We start from the raw sequence: 17,132 nt of genomic DNA, 5'->3' as shown, positions 1-17,132 counted from the left end.
AGATCCAGCCTGCTTCATTTCTTCTAAGAGATAGCTCCTTATCCCCTCCTCTTGGGTTGTGAGGGATATGGTCAAACCCCATGAACCAAAACTCATCACCACAGCTGTGATTTTCTTGCATATGATAGGTCAGAGGGTATCTTAGATTGCTGTCACGTAAAGCCCGTAGGTGTTCGTGAACTCTAATCTTGAGAGGTCTTTTGGTGCTGCCCAAGTAAATCTTATTGCATGGGCAGCCCAATATGTATGTCACATACTTTGCTTTACAGTTAATCATATGCGAGATGTTATACTTTCTACCCGTATTGAAGCTGAATGTCTTAGTTCTGTTTTTACCCAGTTCACAAACATTACAATTCCTGCATGTATAGAAGCCTTTGGAATTGTGGGACAACCAAGTTATTGGCTTCGAGGTGGTCACATAGCTGGGACAGAGAAGGTTTCTGAGGGTCTTACGCCTCCTGTATGTAACTCTCGGCCTGGGGGTTAAGGTTTCTCCTAGGCTTGGTATAGTAGTGAGGAGGTGCCAGTATTTTCTAAGAATGTTGTACACCCTACTGCTACGGTCATTGTATTATGTTGTGAATGTAACTGGGACCCTCCTATTTTTCGTTGCAATTCTCGGTTTTAACGTGGATTCCCTGGGCATATTGCTAATTCTCCTGTCAGCTTTCTCCATACTGTTTGTGGGATACCCTCTAGCGAGGAAGCATTGTTTTGTTTCCCTGATATTCCTGGAAAAAGTATTGTCTGTACTACAATTCCTTCTCATGCACACCATTTCGCCATACGGAATGTTATTTATAACATGGCGAGGGTGTGCACTGGTAAAATGTAGGGTACTATTGCACGCTGTGCTCTTACGATGAGTAGCACTCTGTACAATGTTGTTTTGGACAAAGAACTTAATGTCCAAAAAATCAATTTCTTCCCTGCTGAAGTTGATAGTGAACCATATATTATAGGGATTATCGTTGAGGAATGCATGATATTCCAACAGGTCCGAAGCAGGTCCATTCCAGAGTATAATAACATCGTCTATGTACCTGCCCCAGAAAATCACGCATTCCATCCATCTGGCAGCATGATGGCCCCAGGCATGCCCCCGCTCAAACCAGCCCATAAAGAGCCCGGCGTAGGTGGGAGCAAACCTGGAGCCCATTGCTGTGCCCTGAATACATGGTACCACTGTGAGTCATGGAGAAAGAAATCTTTTGTCAGGATAATGTCCGTCTTTTGCATAAGTACATCATTGTGCAGGTAGTGGTCTGCTGTTCTCTGTCCCAGGAAAATTATAATACTTTTACACCAAAATCTTTCTTAATACTGGTGTTTAAGCTGGTGACGTCCAGTGTAACAAACAGCAGAGAATAAGACCATGTCAATCCTTCAAATTTGACTAGGATGTCCTTACTGTCCTTAATATAAGCAGGTAAATGTTGGACCAAAGGCTGTAAGTATTGATCCACATATTCGGACAGTTTTTCTGTCGGGGAGTTCACCCCCGAAATGATAGGTCGTCCAGGTAGGAACAACATTCTTAGAAACACTGGCACCTCCTCACTACTATACCAAGTCTAGGAGACACCTTAACCCCCAGGCCGAGAGTTATATACAGAAGGGGTAAGACCCTCCAAAACCTTCTCTGTCCCAGCTATGTGACCACCTCAAAGCCAATAACTTGGTTGTCCCACAATTCCAAAGGCTTCAATACATGCGGGAATTGTAATGTTTGTGAACTGGGTAAAAACAGAACTAAGACATTCAGTTTCAATACGGGTAGAATGTATAACATCTCGCATATGATCAACTGTAAAACAATGTATGTGACATACATATTGGGCTGCCCATGCAAAAAGATTTACGTGGGCAGCACCAAAAGACCTCTCAAGATTAGAGTTCAGGAATACCTACGGGCTTTAGGTAACAGTGATCTAAGATACCCTCTGACCTATCATATGCAAGAAAATCACAGCTGTGGTGATGAGTTTTGGTTCATGGGGATTGACCATATCCCTCACAACCCAAGAGGAGGGGATAGGGAGCTATCCCTTAGAAGAAATGAAGCAGGCTGGATCTGTAGACTTCGGAGTGTGGAACTGGGACACAACACTGAGGAGGAATTACATTATTTTCTGTAATACCTAGATCTTCCTCTTACAGATGGGGTGTATACTCATTTCCTCCCCAGATGAATGTTCAGTGAGGCTACCAGATGTGTGACCTTCCTGGTGGGTGCGCATACTTAGTTGTTGACTGACAAGTAAAGTACATGTTGCCATAGGATTACATCAAATATCTGACCTCTACCGCAGATCAAAGGTTGAAGAAATTTAATGTATCTGGAGATTGATCATGTAGAACACATGGTTTTTAGCTATGTGATTATTCCAACTCGCAACTGGGGTTGTATAGTCCCTATTCCTTAAAGCATGCAAAAATAATGAAGAGTTCCATTTTCTATTTGAATATGTATATACGTTATCACACTATTTCTTTTTCATCTTTATTTGTGCACTGTTAATAACGGTTTGAAAAAATCAATGTTATTATGTTTTGATCAAGCTCCTTCATTTTTATTGCTGTTTCTGTTGACTATTATTACTGTGCCATTTTTATCCTCACCTTCTCATACTCACTCTATATCTGTTACACCTTTCTGCGCTTTATATATATTGATCTTTTTCCCTTTCACTTAAGTAGCTCAGGTTTATTGTTTTAGACTCTTAACCCTTTCTTTTCTTTTCTTTGAAATCTAATAAAAACCCCATGCTGTTATCTTTAGGGTTATTTTTTTACTTTTATAGTTCACATCGCGTTCACCTGATGATCTCTTGGATCGAGCATGTATGCTCGCTAGAGAGAACAGTACGAATAAATCTGTTACTGTTCCATATACACTTGATCACTCCAAGATGGCGGTCATTCTTACGTACGCTGGCGATTCATTTATATGTCCGGTACATTTTCTCGATCCGGGAGATAGTTGCTGGTACGTTTATCCCTGACTCAAATATGGATACTTAATAATTTGACCTGCAAACCGGAAGAGATCTTCATTGTTATTTTTACTCTCTTCTTCCCGTTATTTTTATTCTCTTCTTCCTGTTTCACACAAATGGCTTTTGATGTATGTCATGGACTGTTTTTTTGCCGATAAATTACGCGGACAACGCACCTTTCTTTCTAGATTTCAAATCACTCGGGAGATGATGGTTTGCCTGTCCCAAATGTGGATGCTTTGACCATTCCTCCTTATTTTTTACCACTTCTAGATGGCGTCCAATATTGTATAAGACGTATGAGCCATACACACGAACGGTTCATCCCCCTAATTTGCCCCACAGCTGATCTCGATTGTGTACTTGTCGCAGGTTATTTTAACTGGAGCTTTTCTCCCGTAGTATCAGTTCGCTCTGACCGGAATTGACGAGAGACGCTCTCTTCTACGCGGTTTATTAGGGTAATAGACATTGAGCTATCATGCTAGGCTCTTGAGTGCAACACTGTTTATATGGTAGGGTATGACTATGCCATTACTATGATGGGGACTGGACTATTATCCAGTTCTATCGTCTATGTTCGTTTTCTTAATATCTGATTCTAATTGTCTGCTGCCATGATGATGGACATGTGTATTGTCCTGTCTGTTATATAAATTATGGTTCTTATATTAATTCTTTTATAAACACTTTATAACATTAATCCCTAAATCGTCATATATAGTTCCCCTTGACAGTTGACACGTTATAGACAGCTGTAGTGATTTTAAGTTCCTTCAAATGACTCACTGTTTCCAGAATGAGGAGCTGTAATTCTATTGCTCTCATCTCTGATTTCTCTTGGTCAACTACTGGCTGTATCATAGGATCACTAATGGGTTCATTTTCTCTCTTTTTATCAGACCAGCAACAGCTTACAGCTATCCTTCTGGGCCCACAGAAAATTGAGAGGACCCAGATCCATCAAGACTTGGTAATTAGCGTGCAAATTTGACCTGTATGAAGGGCCCTTAAGCTTGACTCAGTGAGTATTGAGGGGCTTGATGCTCTTATCCTGCAAATCTACGTCGGGCCTATCATTGTACACAGGGAATGGGCCTCTGATATGTATTCTTTTCTCCTGTGTTGCCCCTTCCCTTTTGCAGGAAGCGCTCTCTGGATGTTTTTATCATTTTATATAACTATGATGGCGTTATCCAACTGACCTATAAACAGATTCTCGCATAGGCGAACTGCTCTAAAAAGTGAGTACTCTGTTCTCCATGTCTGTGAAGCAATTGTACCCTCCCGTATGGACACCTTACTCTAAAATACGGGAGGGCCAGTTATTTATGTTCTCTTGTTCTTTCTATTTTCGTTAAATAGATTTCAGAAAAAGACCTTACTGCATCAGCCATGCTTATAATCAGTTGGCCTGATTACCACCGATTAGAGCATCTTTTATACCCATGGTGGGTTGATCATTTTGTGAATTATGTTTTTTCAGATTTCTTGGACACCTTGGGTTCTGTCTCGGGGCTATTGGCACCCTCAGCAAATACGTCTATAGTGCTCGCTCTATATCCCATATGTGCTTTTCTACTCCTTGGTGTCAGTTCATATATCCTTATTTTAACCTCCTGATGGATTTCTCTTTTGATATTTTTTCTTTTTATAAGACCTTTGCATTCTCTTCTCGTTGCTTTCTCCTTTCTTACCCTCTTATCCCTGACCTTGATAAATTCTATCTTTTAAACTGTGGATTTTTTTCGCTGTTTCTTTCACTTTGTTCCCAAACTTTTAACTCTGTGAAAGCTTTGGCTAAAATAAACAAAATAAATCAAACAGTTTTGTTATATAGATTTTTTGTTTGGCAATAGATGGTTGCCTTTTTGTACATACAATCTCCTTAACAAGATGATTGGACATAGTATGGTGCTTATCAATGTTTTTTAACATGTCTATGTTTGTAATTCCTGCCAAATGTTCTTGTTCAGTGTATTTATATGTGCATATTTTGCTAAATTGACAACCCTGAAGAAGTCCATGTGTATGGACGAAACGGGTCGGCTGCTCAAAACTATCAAGATCATTGTTTTAACGCTGTTTGAATAAAGGAAGAACTTTTGAAGAACTTTTGAAGAACACAATGTGGACTTGTTTTTGTGGTAGATCTTATTATTACCCAGTTTATGGTAATCAACTTACCCACCTCTGAAGGATGAGTCAGCGCTGCCAGTATTCAGACTCATGACATTCAGAACTGATAGCGCCAAACATTCAGCTCAATGAAATAAGAAACTTGCTCACTTATACTGTTCTTAATTAAAATATTCTCAAAGGAAACAATCTCTGCTTTCATTCCTACCTTCTCGCATGGCCATACCTTGACTTCTGGGACAGTCCTGTCATACATGTGTTACCTTCATTACTAAAAGAGAGTGGGAATCTAGCACATGTTTAGAGCAAAAATAGCCAGCAAGCATTCAAAATAAGCAAGGCAGTTGCATGATTAACTGAACAGAGCTTTTCCCTCGAACGGTTGGAGCATGTACTGCTAAAATCCATAGGCGCAGTGAAAGTGTTGACCTTTTCCTAATGCTTTACAAACCTACTGCACTACAGATTAAATGAAGTATGTTCTCTGGTCACTCAAAAAGTTACTCGAGATTCCAAAATGTGGAATAAAGTCTCTAAGTAAGTGCTTTGCAACTGTACTAGTATGTGCTCTTGCACCGGGATAAGCTTCAACCCACCCAGTGTCATATGGTTTATGAGGACTATAAAAGATAGTCTTCATTTTAGTTATTGTTTTTAACTGAGTATCTTTTTATGATGGTGGTTTGCACATGTTTCTCACTAATACAAGAACGTGCCATGCACACATTTATTTTTATCAGACTTTGTTGTTCTTTAGTCTGTCCTGTTATCCAGGAACACACATATCAGAACGTGATGTCCTTATTTAGTATGTGTTCATAGGAGATGACTTTATCCCTTCAGTCTAATTAAAATGTTATTCTGCGTCTCTAGCAGAATGTGATAATACTGTTGTTTTAATATTTAAACTGTGCCTGTGTTGAAGTCAGTGAGAGGGACTTCACACTGAAGTTATCATGAATGCTGCAGAGAGCTGTGAGTGAGAATTGGCCCAACGTTTATTCTAAGAAATACAATAACTGCACAAGCAGAGATGTGTGCAGTCTTGTACATTCAGACGGCATGCATTTGTTAATGCACTGATTCCGGCTCCCTGACACATTATACCAAAGTATGGGTTAGATTATTCCAACTAGTTCTGGCAGAAGGATACTTCCAATATTAGAGTAGAAGTATTATTGATAGATAGAAGTAACATCAGAAACAATTTCCATGGTTGAATTGTTTGTGTTTTTCACCATTCTAACAATGCTTATAACACTAATGTGTTTCAGCTGTTTGGTAATTGCAGTTCATATTTTATTTACAAGGATTAGACCTTTTCAATAAACATTTGAAAATGCATTATCATTACTTTTCTTTGTAATACTTTGGGCATGCAAAGGTGATCATGTTCAAGGTTACCGACAGCATCTACAACTCTAGAGATTTCGAGTTTAGATGTGGTGCTGTGAGCTAGCCGAACTAACATTTACTGATGATATGAGTAGACTAAGTCTCTATTTTGTGAAGGTCTGTTGACCTACTACACAGCCTTACTAAATATGTAGGAACTGTATAACACCAGGAAACATATCGGCTATTACCAATACTTAAGAGTATGACTCACACCTAGACCTTTGGAGAAAATCGAGTTGAAGGTGAACATTTGGCCCTAATGGGGAGGCTGGGCAGCGGGCGTGGTATGGATCCCATTCCCAGCATTATGGGGCCAGCAGATGACACAGGATTGCTATGAATATGGGCCACAGAAGGATAAAAGGGCCTACACCAGCAGCATTGATCATGCCATCCCTACCAACATGAGTAGCTCCATGATACAACCATTTATGGTTGGGGAGTTGGAATTTTGGTACAACTACATACCCTGTGCTTTCTCCCAACACTCCCTCGAGATCCTTTGTACACTTCTGCTCAATCCAATACTGTTTTTTACTTCCAGAGGCTTGTTCCGGCAACAGAAACAACTCTTTCAGGGAGAGTCTTTTGGCACACCAAAGGCAAGCCCATCCGCACCCATCCGCGCCTGGAACTCATCCAGCACCAGCCATGCTTCCTTTTTCTTCCCTATCCAACCTCAGAGACTACACTATAGTAAGGATACCGTGCTGGCTGTCCGCCCTGATCCCTGCGGCACCCTGCTGTTTGACGCCCAACAGGCCAGTAATTCAACCTTCTGCCCCATTTCTAAGTCTAATTGGCCCTCTCCCTGTGGATCCCCTGGGGGCACCTGAAGCCCCAGGGTGCAATCTCGATACAAGGATGGAAAGAGGTCCTCCCCCTCTGCCTCAATGATATTCATATCAGCCTAATCAACGTAAGAACCCTCTCCAAACATAAAACTCACATTTGGGACCTGTTTAATGACAATCACTGGGATATCCTCTTCCTGACTGAAACCTGGCTTAACACCTACTCAGCCCCAGACATTGCCCTGGCCATCGCAGAAGGCCAGTCAATTACTCGCACTGATCAGCAGGGATGAGTCGTCATCGGTGGAGATGCGTTCCGAGCGGCACAACAACATCGATACATGGAATTTGATCGGAGAAGCACTTTATACCCACTTCCAAGGGACCAGGACTCGATTGCCCTGCCACATCAGGGCAAGACTCACAGATAGCGACAGAGTCCTGATTGCGTAGCGGGTAGATAAAAGTCTTTGATGTCCCTGAGACTTCATAACAGGAGGGAAGCCGGCAAGCCCTTGGAGTCATTCTGGGCCTTCATTCAAAGTGATATTGGTCCAGTCCTTCCCACCCAGGCAAGGAGGGCATCAGGCAGCAGGTTTACACAGCAAGAAAGCAGTTCTTCCAGAGCAGCAGTCCAGCAGAGTGGCAGTCCTTCCACATACAGCAGTCCTTCCTCCTGGCAGAGTATCCACAGGTCCAGAAGGGTATCGAGTTGGTAGGGTCAGAAGTCCAGTTTTAATACCCAGTGGTGCCTTTGAAGTGGGGGAGACTTCAAAGAAGGGATTTGATGTGCGCAGGAATCCTCCCTATCTTTCCTGGCTCCAGACTCACTACAGGAGGTTAAGCAGACTTTTGTGTGAGGACAGGACACAGCCTATTCGGGTGTAAGTATCAGGCTGTGCCCAGCTCCTCACTCCCATCCTGCCCAGGATGCCCCAAAAAGATGTAGATTGCCATCAAGTCACACTTAAACTCCCTTTCTGTGTGGCTGTCTAAAGGGGATGTACAAAGTCAAGCTGTTGCCCGCCCTAGACGTATATTGGAAACAGGCTGTGGGAACACAGGGCTAAGAACAGAAAAACACCATCTTTCTAAAAGTGGCATTTTCAAAATTGTAATGATAAATTCGACTTTAGCATGAAATAGGATTTATCATTACAATATCATAGGTACTAAACATGGCAGCTCTACATCCTTCCAATTGGAAATTCCAACGTATTAGATGTAACATGGAATCCCCAATGTTAACTTAAGGGAGGGGTAGGCCTCACAGTAGTGAAAAACATATTTGAAAGTTTTCACTACCAAGACACGTACAATGTAAGAGTGCATGTCCTACCTTTTAATTACACAGCACTATGCCCTGTGGGTTACTTAGGGCCTACCATGGGGTGATTAATTTGTAATAAAAGGGGAGTTTAAGGCTTGGCAAGGGGTTTTAAATGCCAAGTCGACATGACAGTCTAGACTGCACACACAGGCTCTGCAGTGAAAGGACTGAGACATGTTTTTAAGGGCTACTTCAGTGGGTGGCACAATCAGTGCTGCAGGCCCACAAGAGGAATTTAATTTACAGGCCCTGGGCACATGGTGTGCTCTTTACTAGGGACTTAAAGGTAAATTAAATATGCCAATTGTGAAGTCAATTTAACTATGTTTCAGAGAGTGAGCACAAGCACTTTAGCACTGCTGGGCAAGTGATAAAGTAGATAGAGTCCTACAGCCAACAAAAACAAATTCAGCAAAAACGGGAGGAGGAAGGCAAAAGGTGTTGGGGTGACCTTGAAGAAAGGGCCATTTCCAACAGTTGCGCTCTATAAATCTAGCTAACATAATGTATGGGGATGGAGAACAAAGATCCACCATGGTAAACCAGCAGCTTTTACTCACACCACTCGGCGTCAATGACTGTCAAGGGTGGAATTCGGTGATTGGTCATTCACTTCTTCCTCAGAGGCTCTGAGGAAAGGGTAGCCTCTTCCAGAAGCCAGACTGTCTATCCCCAGTGCATCACACATTACAGGGATAATGGTCTCTGGTATGCAGTCCCTGATATCACTGTAGGGAAAAGGCTCAAAGCGGAAGTTTTGGATCTAGGGATCTAGGGAAGACCTAGGCTGGAAATGTGCTGGAGCAGGAGTAAGGACCCTAACAGCAGGATGAAGCTATAGAAGCTGAGATGCACCAGTAAGCTGACTAGAGGCCCATTATATACTGACTGAGCAGTTGCCACCTGGCAGGAAGGGACTGGCCCCAGAACAGGAATCACCTGACAGGAAGAGGCTTGTCCCAGATTAGGATCCACTTCAATTGAATGGGAAGGACACAACACAGGAAAAGGCTGGACATGCTGAAATAGTTTTCATATTTGGTGGCCATCTTGGAATGAAGTTTGTGTTTGGTGACCCTACAGAAATAAAGTTTGTGTTTGGTGGCCATCTTGGAATGAAGTTTGTGTGTGATTACTCTATAGGAATGAAGTTTGTGTTTGGTGCCATCTTGGAATGACGTTTGTGTTTGGTGACCCTATAGGAATGAAGTTTGTGTTGGTGGCCATCTTGGAATGAAGTTTGTTTTTGGTGGCCATCTTGGAAGGAAGTTTGTGTTTGGTGGCCATCTTAGAATGGACTCTCATTAAAGAGCAGTTGAACTGATACTTCCAGCTTAAAACCAGGCCTGTCGCTAGACCATATCATAATAATGACTGGGGTGCTACCCTGCTAATTCAGAATGAGGCAGCACAGTCACAATTCCTAATGGGTATTTAGTTTGTATATATGGTCTCTGATCATTGTCCCGAAATCAGAGTTTCTTCCACACAATCTCTTTGATTTCTCACTGTGTGTTTTCCTTTTATTCCAGTGATTTTTTTCTGCTTTGCTCACCCTTCTGACAGCTCAAATGTTCATTATTTGAACTCCTGTTTGTGACCCTCTAAATATCCCGGGGGTTATTTATGAGAGACTTGCACTACTGAAGAATCACTTTTTTTGATGATGCGGCAGCGCAAGCCTCTCAATCGTATCTACGAGGTGACGGCAAGCCACCCTGCATGGCTCTGCATGGCCTCATCGATATGGAGTAAGACAAAGCAGCGCAGGTCGCGGTCTTGCCTTACTCTGCCTCAAGGAGGTGTTCCATTTGCGTTGCGGTGGTTTTTCCCATGCAACACCTGAGGAATTTGATGCTGCCCCAGATTTATAAAGTGATGTAAACCTTGAAAACGTCAAATCTGTACACTTATCGAGGTGAGGAGTAACAAGGAGAAATATGTTAATTTCTCCTTGTTTTTTCCTCTTTCCATGGGTGCTGTGTTCTACAGCACACACAGAAAGAGGAAAACGCCTGGTAGGATTGTTTTTGTGCAGGAAGATGCCCCTTCCTGCATAAAAACAATCCTGCCTGCAACCGAGGCACCCTTGCACCATGGTGCAAGGATGCCTGCCCTGGCGCTCAGCACAAATTGTGTGCTGGCACTGGCTGGAAGAACAGGAATGCACCATATCTTGTAAATACAGTGCATGTCTGCCATTTCCAATTGGCGTAGAGCAGCGCAGCAACAAGACTTGCGGCGCTGCCTTATGCCAATTCAACATAAATGAGGCTCCCTACTTATAGCTTTCCTGCATCTGTTTTACATTTTAGTCTTATGGACATTACTGGCATATGGCTTGCCCTTTTCTAATTTTTTGACTCTTACTTTCCGTCTGCAGTGGGCGGAGTTCATGCAGCTGGGATCAGAAATTCCAGATTCTAAACTTGATGACATCATCACTTCCCAGCATGTAAATCAGTGCTGTACTCTGATCTACACCTCAGGGACAACTGGCACACCTAAGGGTGTGATGCTGAGTCATGACAATGTGAGTATCAATGCAGAATGACATGTCCTGGGCCAGTTAATGTAAACAAATGTAACGTTAACAAAGGTGAATGACATGCACTGGACAGCATGTCCTCTCTCACATTTAGTACTATATCAATTTCACCAAAATAGACTAATATATTCAGTCAAGAAATTATTTTACTAAATGGGAAAGACAGAACACTTTACATGTAAAGAGGCAGTTGTAATTGGCATAAATGTATGGTGTATCATGTGTGAATAAGAAAAAAACGGCAATGGTTTTCGCATTTAAAAAACATTTTCATGTGAGAGGACATATGTGGTACAAAGGTCTGAAAAGAGTGGCTATTTGGTAAACAAACAAAAAACTGTTTAAATACAGCATAGAAAATAACCTGCTTTGAGTGAAGCAGCCCAGAGCATGCTCTAGTCATGGGATCATGTTCTAGTCAAACATCATCCTCCTGTTCATAGTACTTTATTCTAATAACTAATCTCATAACCTTATTTTTTGTGGCGTCCACTGTGGGCGAGGCCAAGGCAGTGGCAGTTCCTACAAAATTCCATTCTGTGAGCTGAAAGCAACATCTCCACGTGCTTTCTGTGTATTCCTTGCCTAGCCTGTTGAAGCTACGTCAGGAGAGCACTGCCAGTGAGATGCTGTAGAAAGAACTGAACAGCACAATTGTAACTTTCTTCAAAGAAATGTTCACCATGCAATGGAATTCCAATTGTTGTGTCAGAAATCCATGTTTATTTATTGTGGATTGCTCTCGTTGCTTAAACAAGGTGGTGTTTATGTTCCACAGAACATCTCCCCTAAACATTTTGTTAGAAAGACCACCCAAACTATTGGCTCTGGGAAGATTTAGTAAAGCAAAACACCCACCTCTTGGACCCCATTGACTACACTGATGTAACCAACAGCAGAAAAGGACTTCAAGATTTATGTTGGTATGAAGACCTCTGCTGTGGAGGCTTCGGAGTAGATATCTCCTATGGTTATCACCCAAAAAATCAGATGGTTCCTTGAGATTCTGTGTGGACCTTTGGAGCCTTAATGAGAAAATCATTACAGGTTGGTTTTCACTCCCAACGAGATGATTTTGATGCTGTCTCATGGAAGGTATTTCTAGACACTGGACCTGATAGTAACTTACCAACAGACCAAACGTCAACCGGATTCCAAAGCATTGACTGCATTTAATAGAACTGAGGGTGTGCACAAATTTACTAAGCTGGCATTTGGATTAGCATCGATGGCAAGTGTTTGTCCTAAGACGTACATATATGTCCTGGAAAGTATTAAGAATGTTATCTTTTTTTCAGGATGATATCTTACTCTATGTAAAAAACTCTGTTGCAACACATAGTGAAATGCCACAGGAGGATTTCGGTAAAAGTTTCAGCTCTGGGCTTACCTTTCTCAAGGAAAAATGTAGGTTATTAGTTTGAGAGAGGTGGAATACTTACGGTGCCTAATATCCAGAGCAGGAGTTAGGTGTGGGCTAAATGTAATGTAATGCAGTCATCACTCTAGTTCTCTCTAGAATTGATTATGCAAACTCATTATACATTGGCTTACCTAAATGCCACATTCACAGTATCCAAATTGTCCAGAACCAAGCACCCCGGCTAATTTACTGACAGCCCAGGAGGAGCCCAATCACCCCCTGATTTTTTTGGGGGGCTAGGAATTCCCAGCACAGGTTGCCATAATGATGCCATCCAATAGTCTATCTTGATTTTGGTGATGACAGTTTCGGGTTTTATAGGTATTAAGCTTAAGGTGGTTACTATTCATCCAGTTGTGTATGAACAGCATTGTGGATTGGAAGTGTTTTGATTGACACAGGAGGTTTATTGCTCCCGGACAGCAGTTGCATATCGTGGGTGTAGTTGTATATAGCACAGTTTCTGTTTTTTAATGAATGGACTAAAGGACGTATATACAAATTGAAGAGGTGGGGAGAGTGGGAGAGGAGCCATGGAAGCCTCCACAGTCTAGGAGGCCTCTGGATGAGATGAACGAGGTCAGACATACAGACTGTGAGCAGTCCTTTCGGAAGGAGGTAACCCAATCAAGCGCCGAGCCCCGCAATCCCGCAGCCTTGAAATGGTCCACCAGAAGGTATGGTACACTGTGTCGAAGGTCGTCAACAGGTTGAGTAGGACCGGGGCCTGGTGATGCTTCATTTTGTTAAATTTGGTAAGTCCCATTGTTAATGCTACGCTACCAAATGATAACAACAAACTTCGATCTTCCATGCGGACAGTGAAGTATTATCCCTGGTGTGTATAGGACTTGACCCACAAAACCGAAGCTTCACAGTTGTTGCTGACAAAAGTGGAAAAAATTGGATGTTTCATAATGGAAGAACTGAGTCACTGTCTGTTAGTCTCAGTTGCCAGATGCTGCAGGGGAAGAGAGGGACCTTGAAACTGATGAAGTAGTGGCAAGTGTGAATGATGCCATAGAGGAGTTAGAAACTAGCCAAGGAGGACTGGATTGTGGCCACGGAAGAAGACCCTGAAAACTGTGAATAAACTCCTTAAGGGAACGTTAATGAGCGAGAGTGTGAGGAAATGTCATTGTATGACAGATTTGTACCTCTTATTTGAGGTAAGAGTCAAAATAATAGCTTCAGCTTATGAAGGACATTTGGGGCAGGCCATGAAAAAAGACTTAAGTAAAAGAACTGCAAATTTGGGTGGAAATACCCATCACAAGTAAATGCAATAAGGTGAGGAACATAACCCTACCAAACAGTTTGAGCACCAAAATGTGACCCATCACAAGAAAATGCAAGTATTGTGCCACAAACTGTAAATCAACAACAACTCAATTTAACATTCGAGGTACCACATTGACCCCTCAATACGGTTTGAGCATTAAAGGAACGTAAATAAACATAAAGCCCACCACCAATTAGAAAAAGTTTGAGCTCAACAAATATACACACCACCTGTAAACACCCACAAAATTATGGGCGCAAAGTGCCCCATCAGAAAAGATCTGTGTTCAACATCACGCTCACCATCAGTCAAAACAAGTAAAGATTGGGGTAAAGATATGCTCAACAAAAATGGTAAGAGCTCAACAATATACTCATCAACCAGAATTTAAATAAATATTGGGGTCACAGTGTGCCCCATAAAAATGGTTAGAGCCAAGCAGCCTGCTTACCACCAGGAAATTCAAGTAAGGTTTGGAGTCGCAATGCACCCACCAACCTAGGCTTAGGAACAACAACAACGCAACACCATCAACACAGTCAGTTAGTAAGGTTTGGGAAATGAAGCCCAACACTAGCAACTGCAAAATTAGTTATAGAAATCCCAGGTCTAAAATTCCTTGCTAAAAGTGACCTCAAGAAACAAAACCACTATTTTTTACTTTTTTATTTTACGGAGTTTCATATAGCGCGAACTTGACCCTGTATCGGGTATCAGAGCGCTTTACATAGCACCCGGTTGCGTTACATGAGGACACATTCATTTTTTTGTTGTTAGGCACGGGGAGATTAAGTGATTTTCCCCGAATCACAGGATGTTCAGGGTCATTGTCGAGACTCGAACCCGGTTCCCCAGATTCGATGTCGACAGCCTAGCCGTTAGGGCAACTCCTCTCCCCTAAGCACTCTTAGCACCTATAAATGCAGTTAAGTACCAAGCCAGTAGCGGTAAAAAATTAAGCATGTATGTAAGCAAACGGAAACCAGAAATATAATGGAGGAAACCTCACAAGTATGAAAAGTCCTGTTACAACATGCAGCATGTCATGATGACAGAAATGCACTCTATTATTTGCTGGTGCAAACACAGCATGACTCACACAACTAGGAATGATCGTACAACTTATGAGTCAGTTTAGATAATCACTCTGAGATGTTAAACCCTGCAAAAGCAAAATACAGATGCATATTTCAAATTGACCTGTACAATAAGCCAGAGAAAAGGGACATAAAATCCCAAAGCTGAAATAGTCATGGCATTGTGAAACTCGACATCCAACAGCGAATCCACTCCGCTGGTGAGCGACTACTCACCCGAAAGGACACTGCATCCCCTCACAGTTCACGACCTCCAATTGCTGCTGGCAGCCACTTCAGAAAATGCAGGAGTCCGTTGAAGTCAAAACACCTTTTGAAAAAAAAACAATGCCACAGCATTTCACAGTGCACGCCGAAGGAATGCGCACTTCAGATGCACGCAGAACGAACTCACGTTAGCCACCCGCAGTTCCCATGTAATGCAGCGCGTCAACGGGGATATGACGCTGCGTTTACATGACACGTCCACGGCGTGCACACGTCAGGCGAAGTCAGGTATCCAGGGCAAAACGTCACGATAACCAGAACACCGCAGACGCGAAGCTAGATGGAACGCAATGCAGAAGAAAAGAATCCAGCCTCCCACGCAGCTCCTTGAGGCTCAAGGGAAGCAGCTCGAGTGAAATTCCGAGGTGTTTAAATTCAAAAAGACACAAGCAGTGATGGGGTTACAAAAATGCTGCCACCGCTGCCCTATTATAGGCAAAAAAACGATTTATTTATAGAATGCAAAACAATATCATAAATTCACCCCAGTTTAGATCTGGCCATATGCAAATCAGTCTTGACCCTGTGCCTCATGGGAACAGTCCAGCCCAAGCTGCCAAGCCAGGTCCTCCCTGGACTGGAAACAAGCATCCCAGAACCAGTTTTGGGTTTCAGCCACCCTATCTTGATTCCAGTGGCATGGAGAGCATGGGACCCATGTCTGTGCATACCCGTCCCACCTGGGATGACAAATGCAAAAAGAACAATTGATGGAAAGAATGCAGAATAATGTCATACATTCACCCCAGTATAGAGATCTGGGCCTAAATCCATCGTTTTTTTGCTCCCCATGCCATTCCAGGACTTGGCAGTTCAGGCTGGGCTTTTCCCATGAGGCACAGGGTCAAGACTGATTTGCATATGGCTGGGTTTAAACTGAGGTGGCATGGTGAGCAAAAGAACTATATATTTAACCCAGATCGCCTGACTGGGGGGAATGTTTGAATTGTGATGCATTCCATCCATCATCATGTCTTTTGCTTTCTCACTCTAAGTGTGCCGGGTATGCCCAGACGTGGGTCCTGGGCTCACTGTGCCACTTGATTAAAGCTAGCCTGGCTAATGAGGGGTGATGCCCCAAGACCGGTCCCAGGATGTTTGTTTCCGGTCCAGGGAGGACCTGTCTTGGCAGTTTGGGCTGGACTGTTCCTATGAGGCACAGGGTCAAGACTGATTTGCATATGGCTGGGTCTAAAATGGGTTAGAATGGTGAGCAGAAGAACAATGGATTTAACCCAGATCTCTTGACTAAATATGAATTTTTGATTTGCTCTGCATTCCGTCCATCATCTGTGTGTCTTTTGCTTTCTCTTGAAACATAGGGCAGACCTCCACTATATAAAAGATTGTGCTCACCGCTGATAACTGCCGCAGCTACAAGGGCCCAGTAGACAATAGCGCATTTATCACAGTCTCCGGGGCTCAAATGTAGGGAAAGAAATTCAGGAGGTCAATTCTTTGGCACATGAAGACCATAGGGTGAAAATCAAACCCCTTCAAAAGTAACACAGTTCCTAGACACAGAGGCTCACTGTCGGTTCATTTCAAATGAGTATTAAATCACGTAAATGTTGCACAGTCCCATGAAATGCAGCAAGAAAGCCACATGCTCATCGTCTGGTCACCTTTTATCACTTGACACGTTTCTTCCTGCTAGAGGTGACTGCAGACTGACTTGGTATCTGTACAGCCAGTAATGTTTGTTGAAACCAAAGTTAACTGAGCAGCTCCTGTTCCAATGCCCTGGGTTGAGGCTGTCTGATGAAAACAGACGGGATCCAAGGTGCATTTCCACTTAGTAGGCTAAATAGTCCCTCTTAAAATTACTCTTCATATCTCTCCTCCCTGTAGC

The 17,132-nt window shown here is 42.6% G+C and overlaps 1 protein-coding gene across 1 annotated transcript in view; it reads left to right on the top strand.

The window, feature by feature from the left end:
- LOC146863663 (long-chain-fatty-acid--CoA ligase ACSBG2-like) overlaps window positions 1–17,132 on the top strand; it is a 309,705-nt gene that overhangs the window by 87,063 nt on the left and 205,510 nt on the right. The window contains exon 6 of the mRNA XM_085636650.1: window positions 11,047–11,196. Within this exon, the coding sequence (XP_085492776.1) occupies window positions 11,047–11,196 (150 nt within the window). The remainder of the gene's footprint in view (window positions 1–11,046; window positions 11,197–17,132) is intronic.

The sequence above is a fragment of the Triturus cristatus genome, chromosome 2_1 (genome assembly GCF_964204655.1).
Source record: "Triturus cristatus chromosome 2_1, aTriCri1.1, whole genome shotgun sequence".
Classification (NCBI taxonomy): domain Eukaryota; kingdom Metazoa; phylum Chordata; class Amphibia; order Caudata; family Salamandridae; genus Triturus; species Triturus cristatus.
Note: the sequence above shows the minus strand (reverse complement) of the source record. Positions and strands in the feature narration are given on the sequence as shown.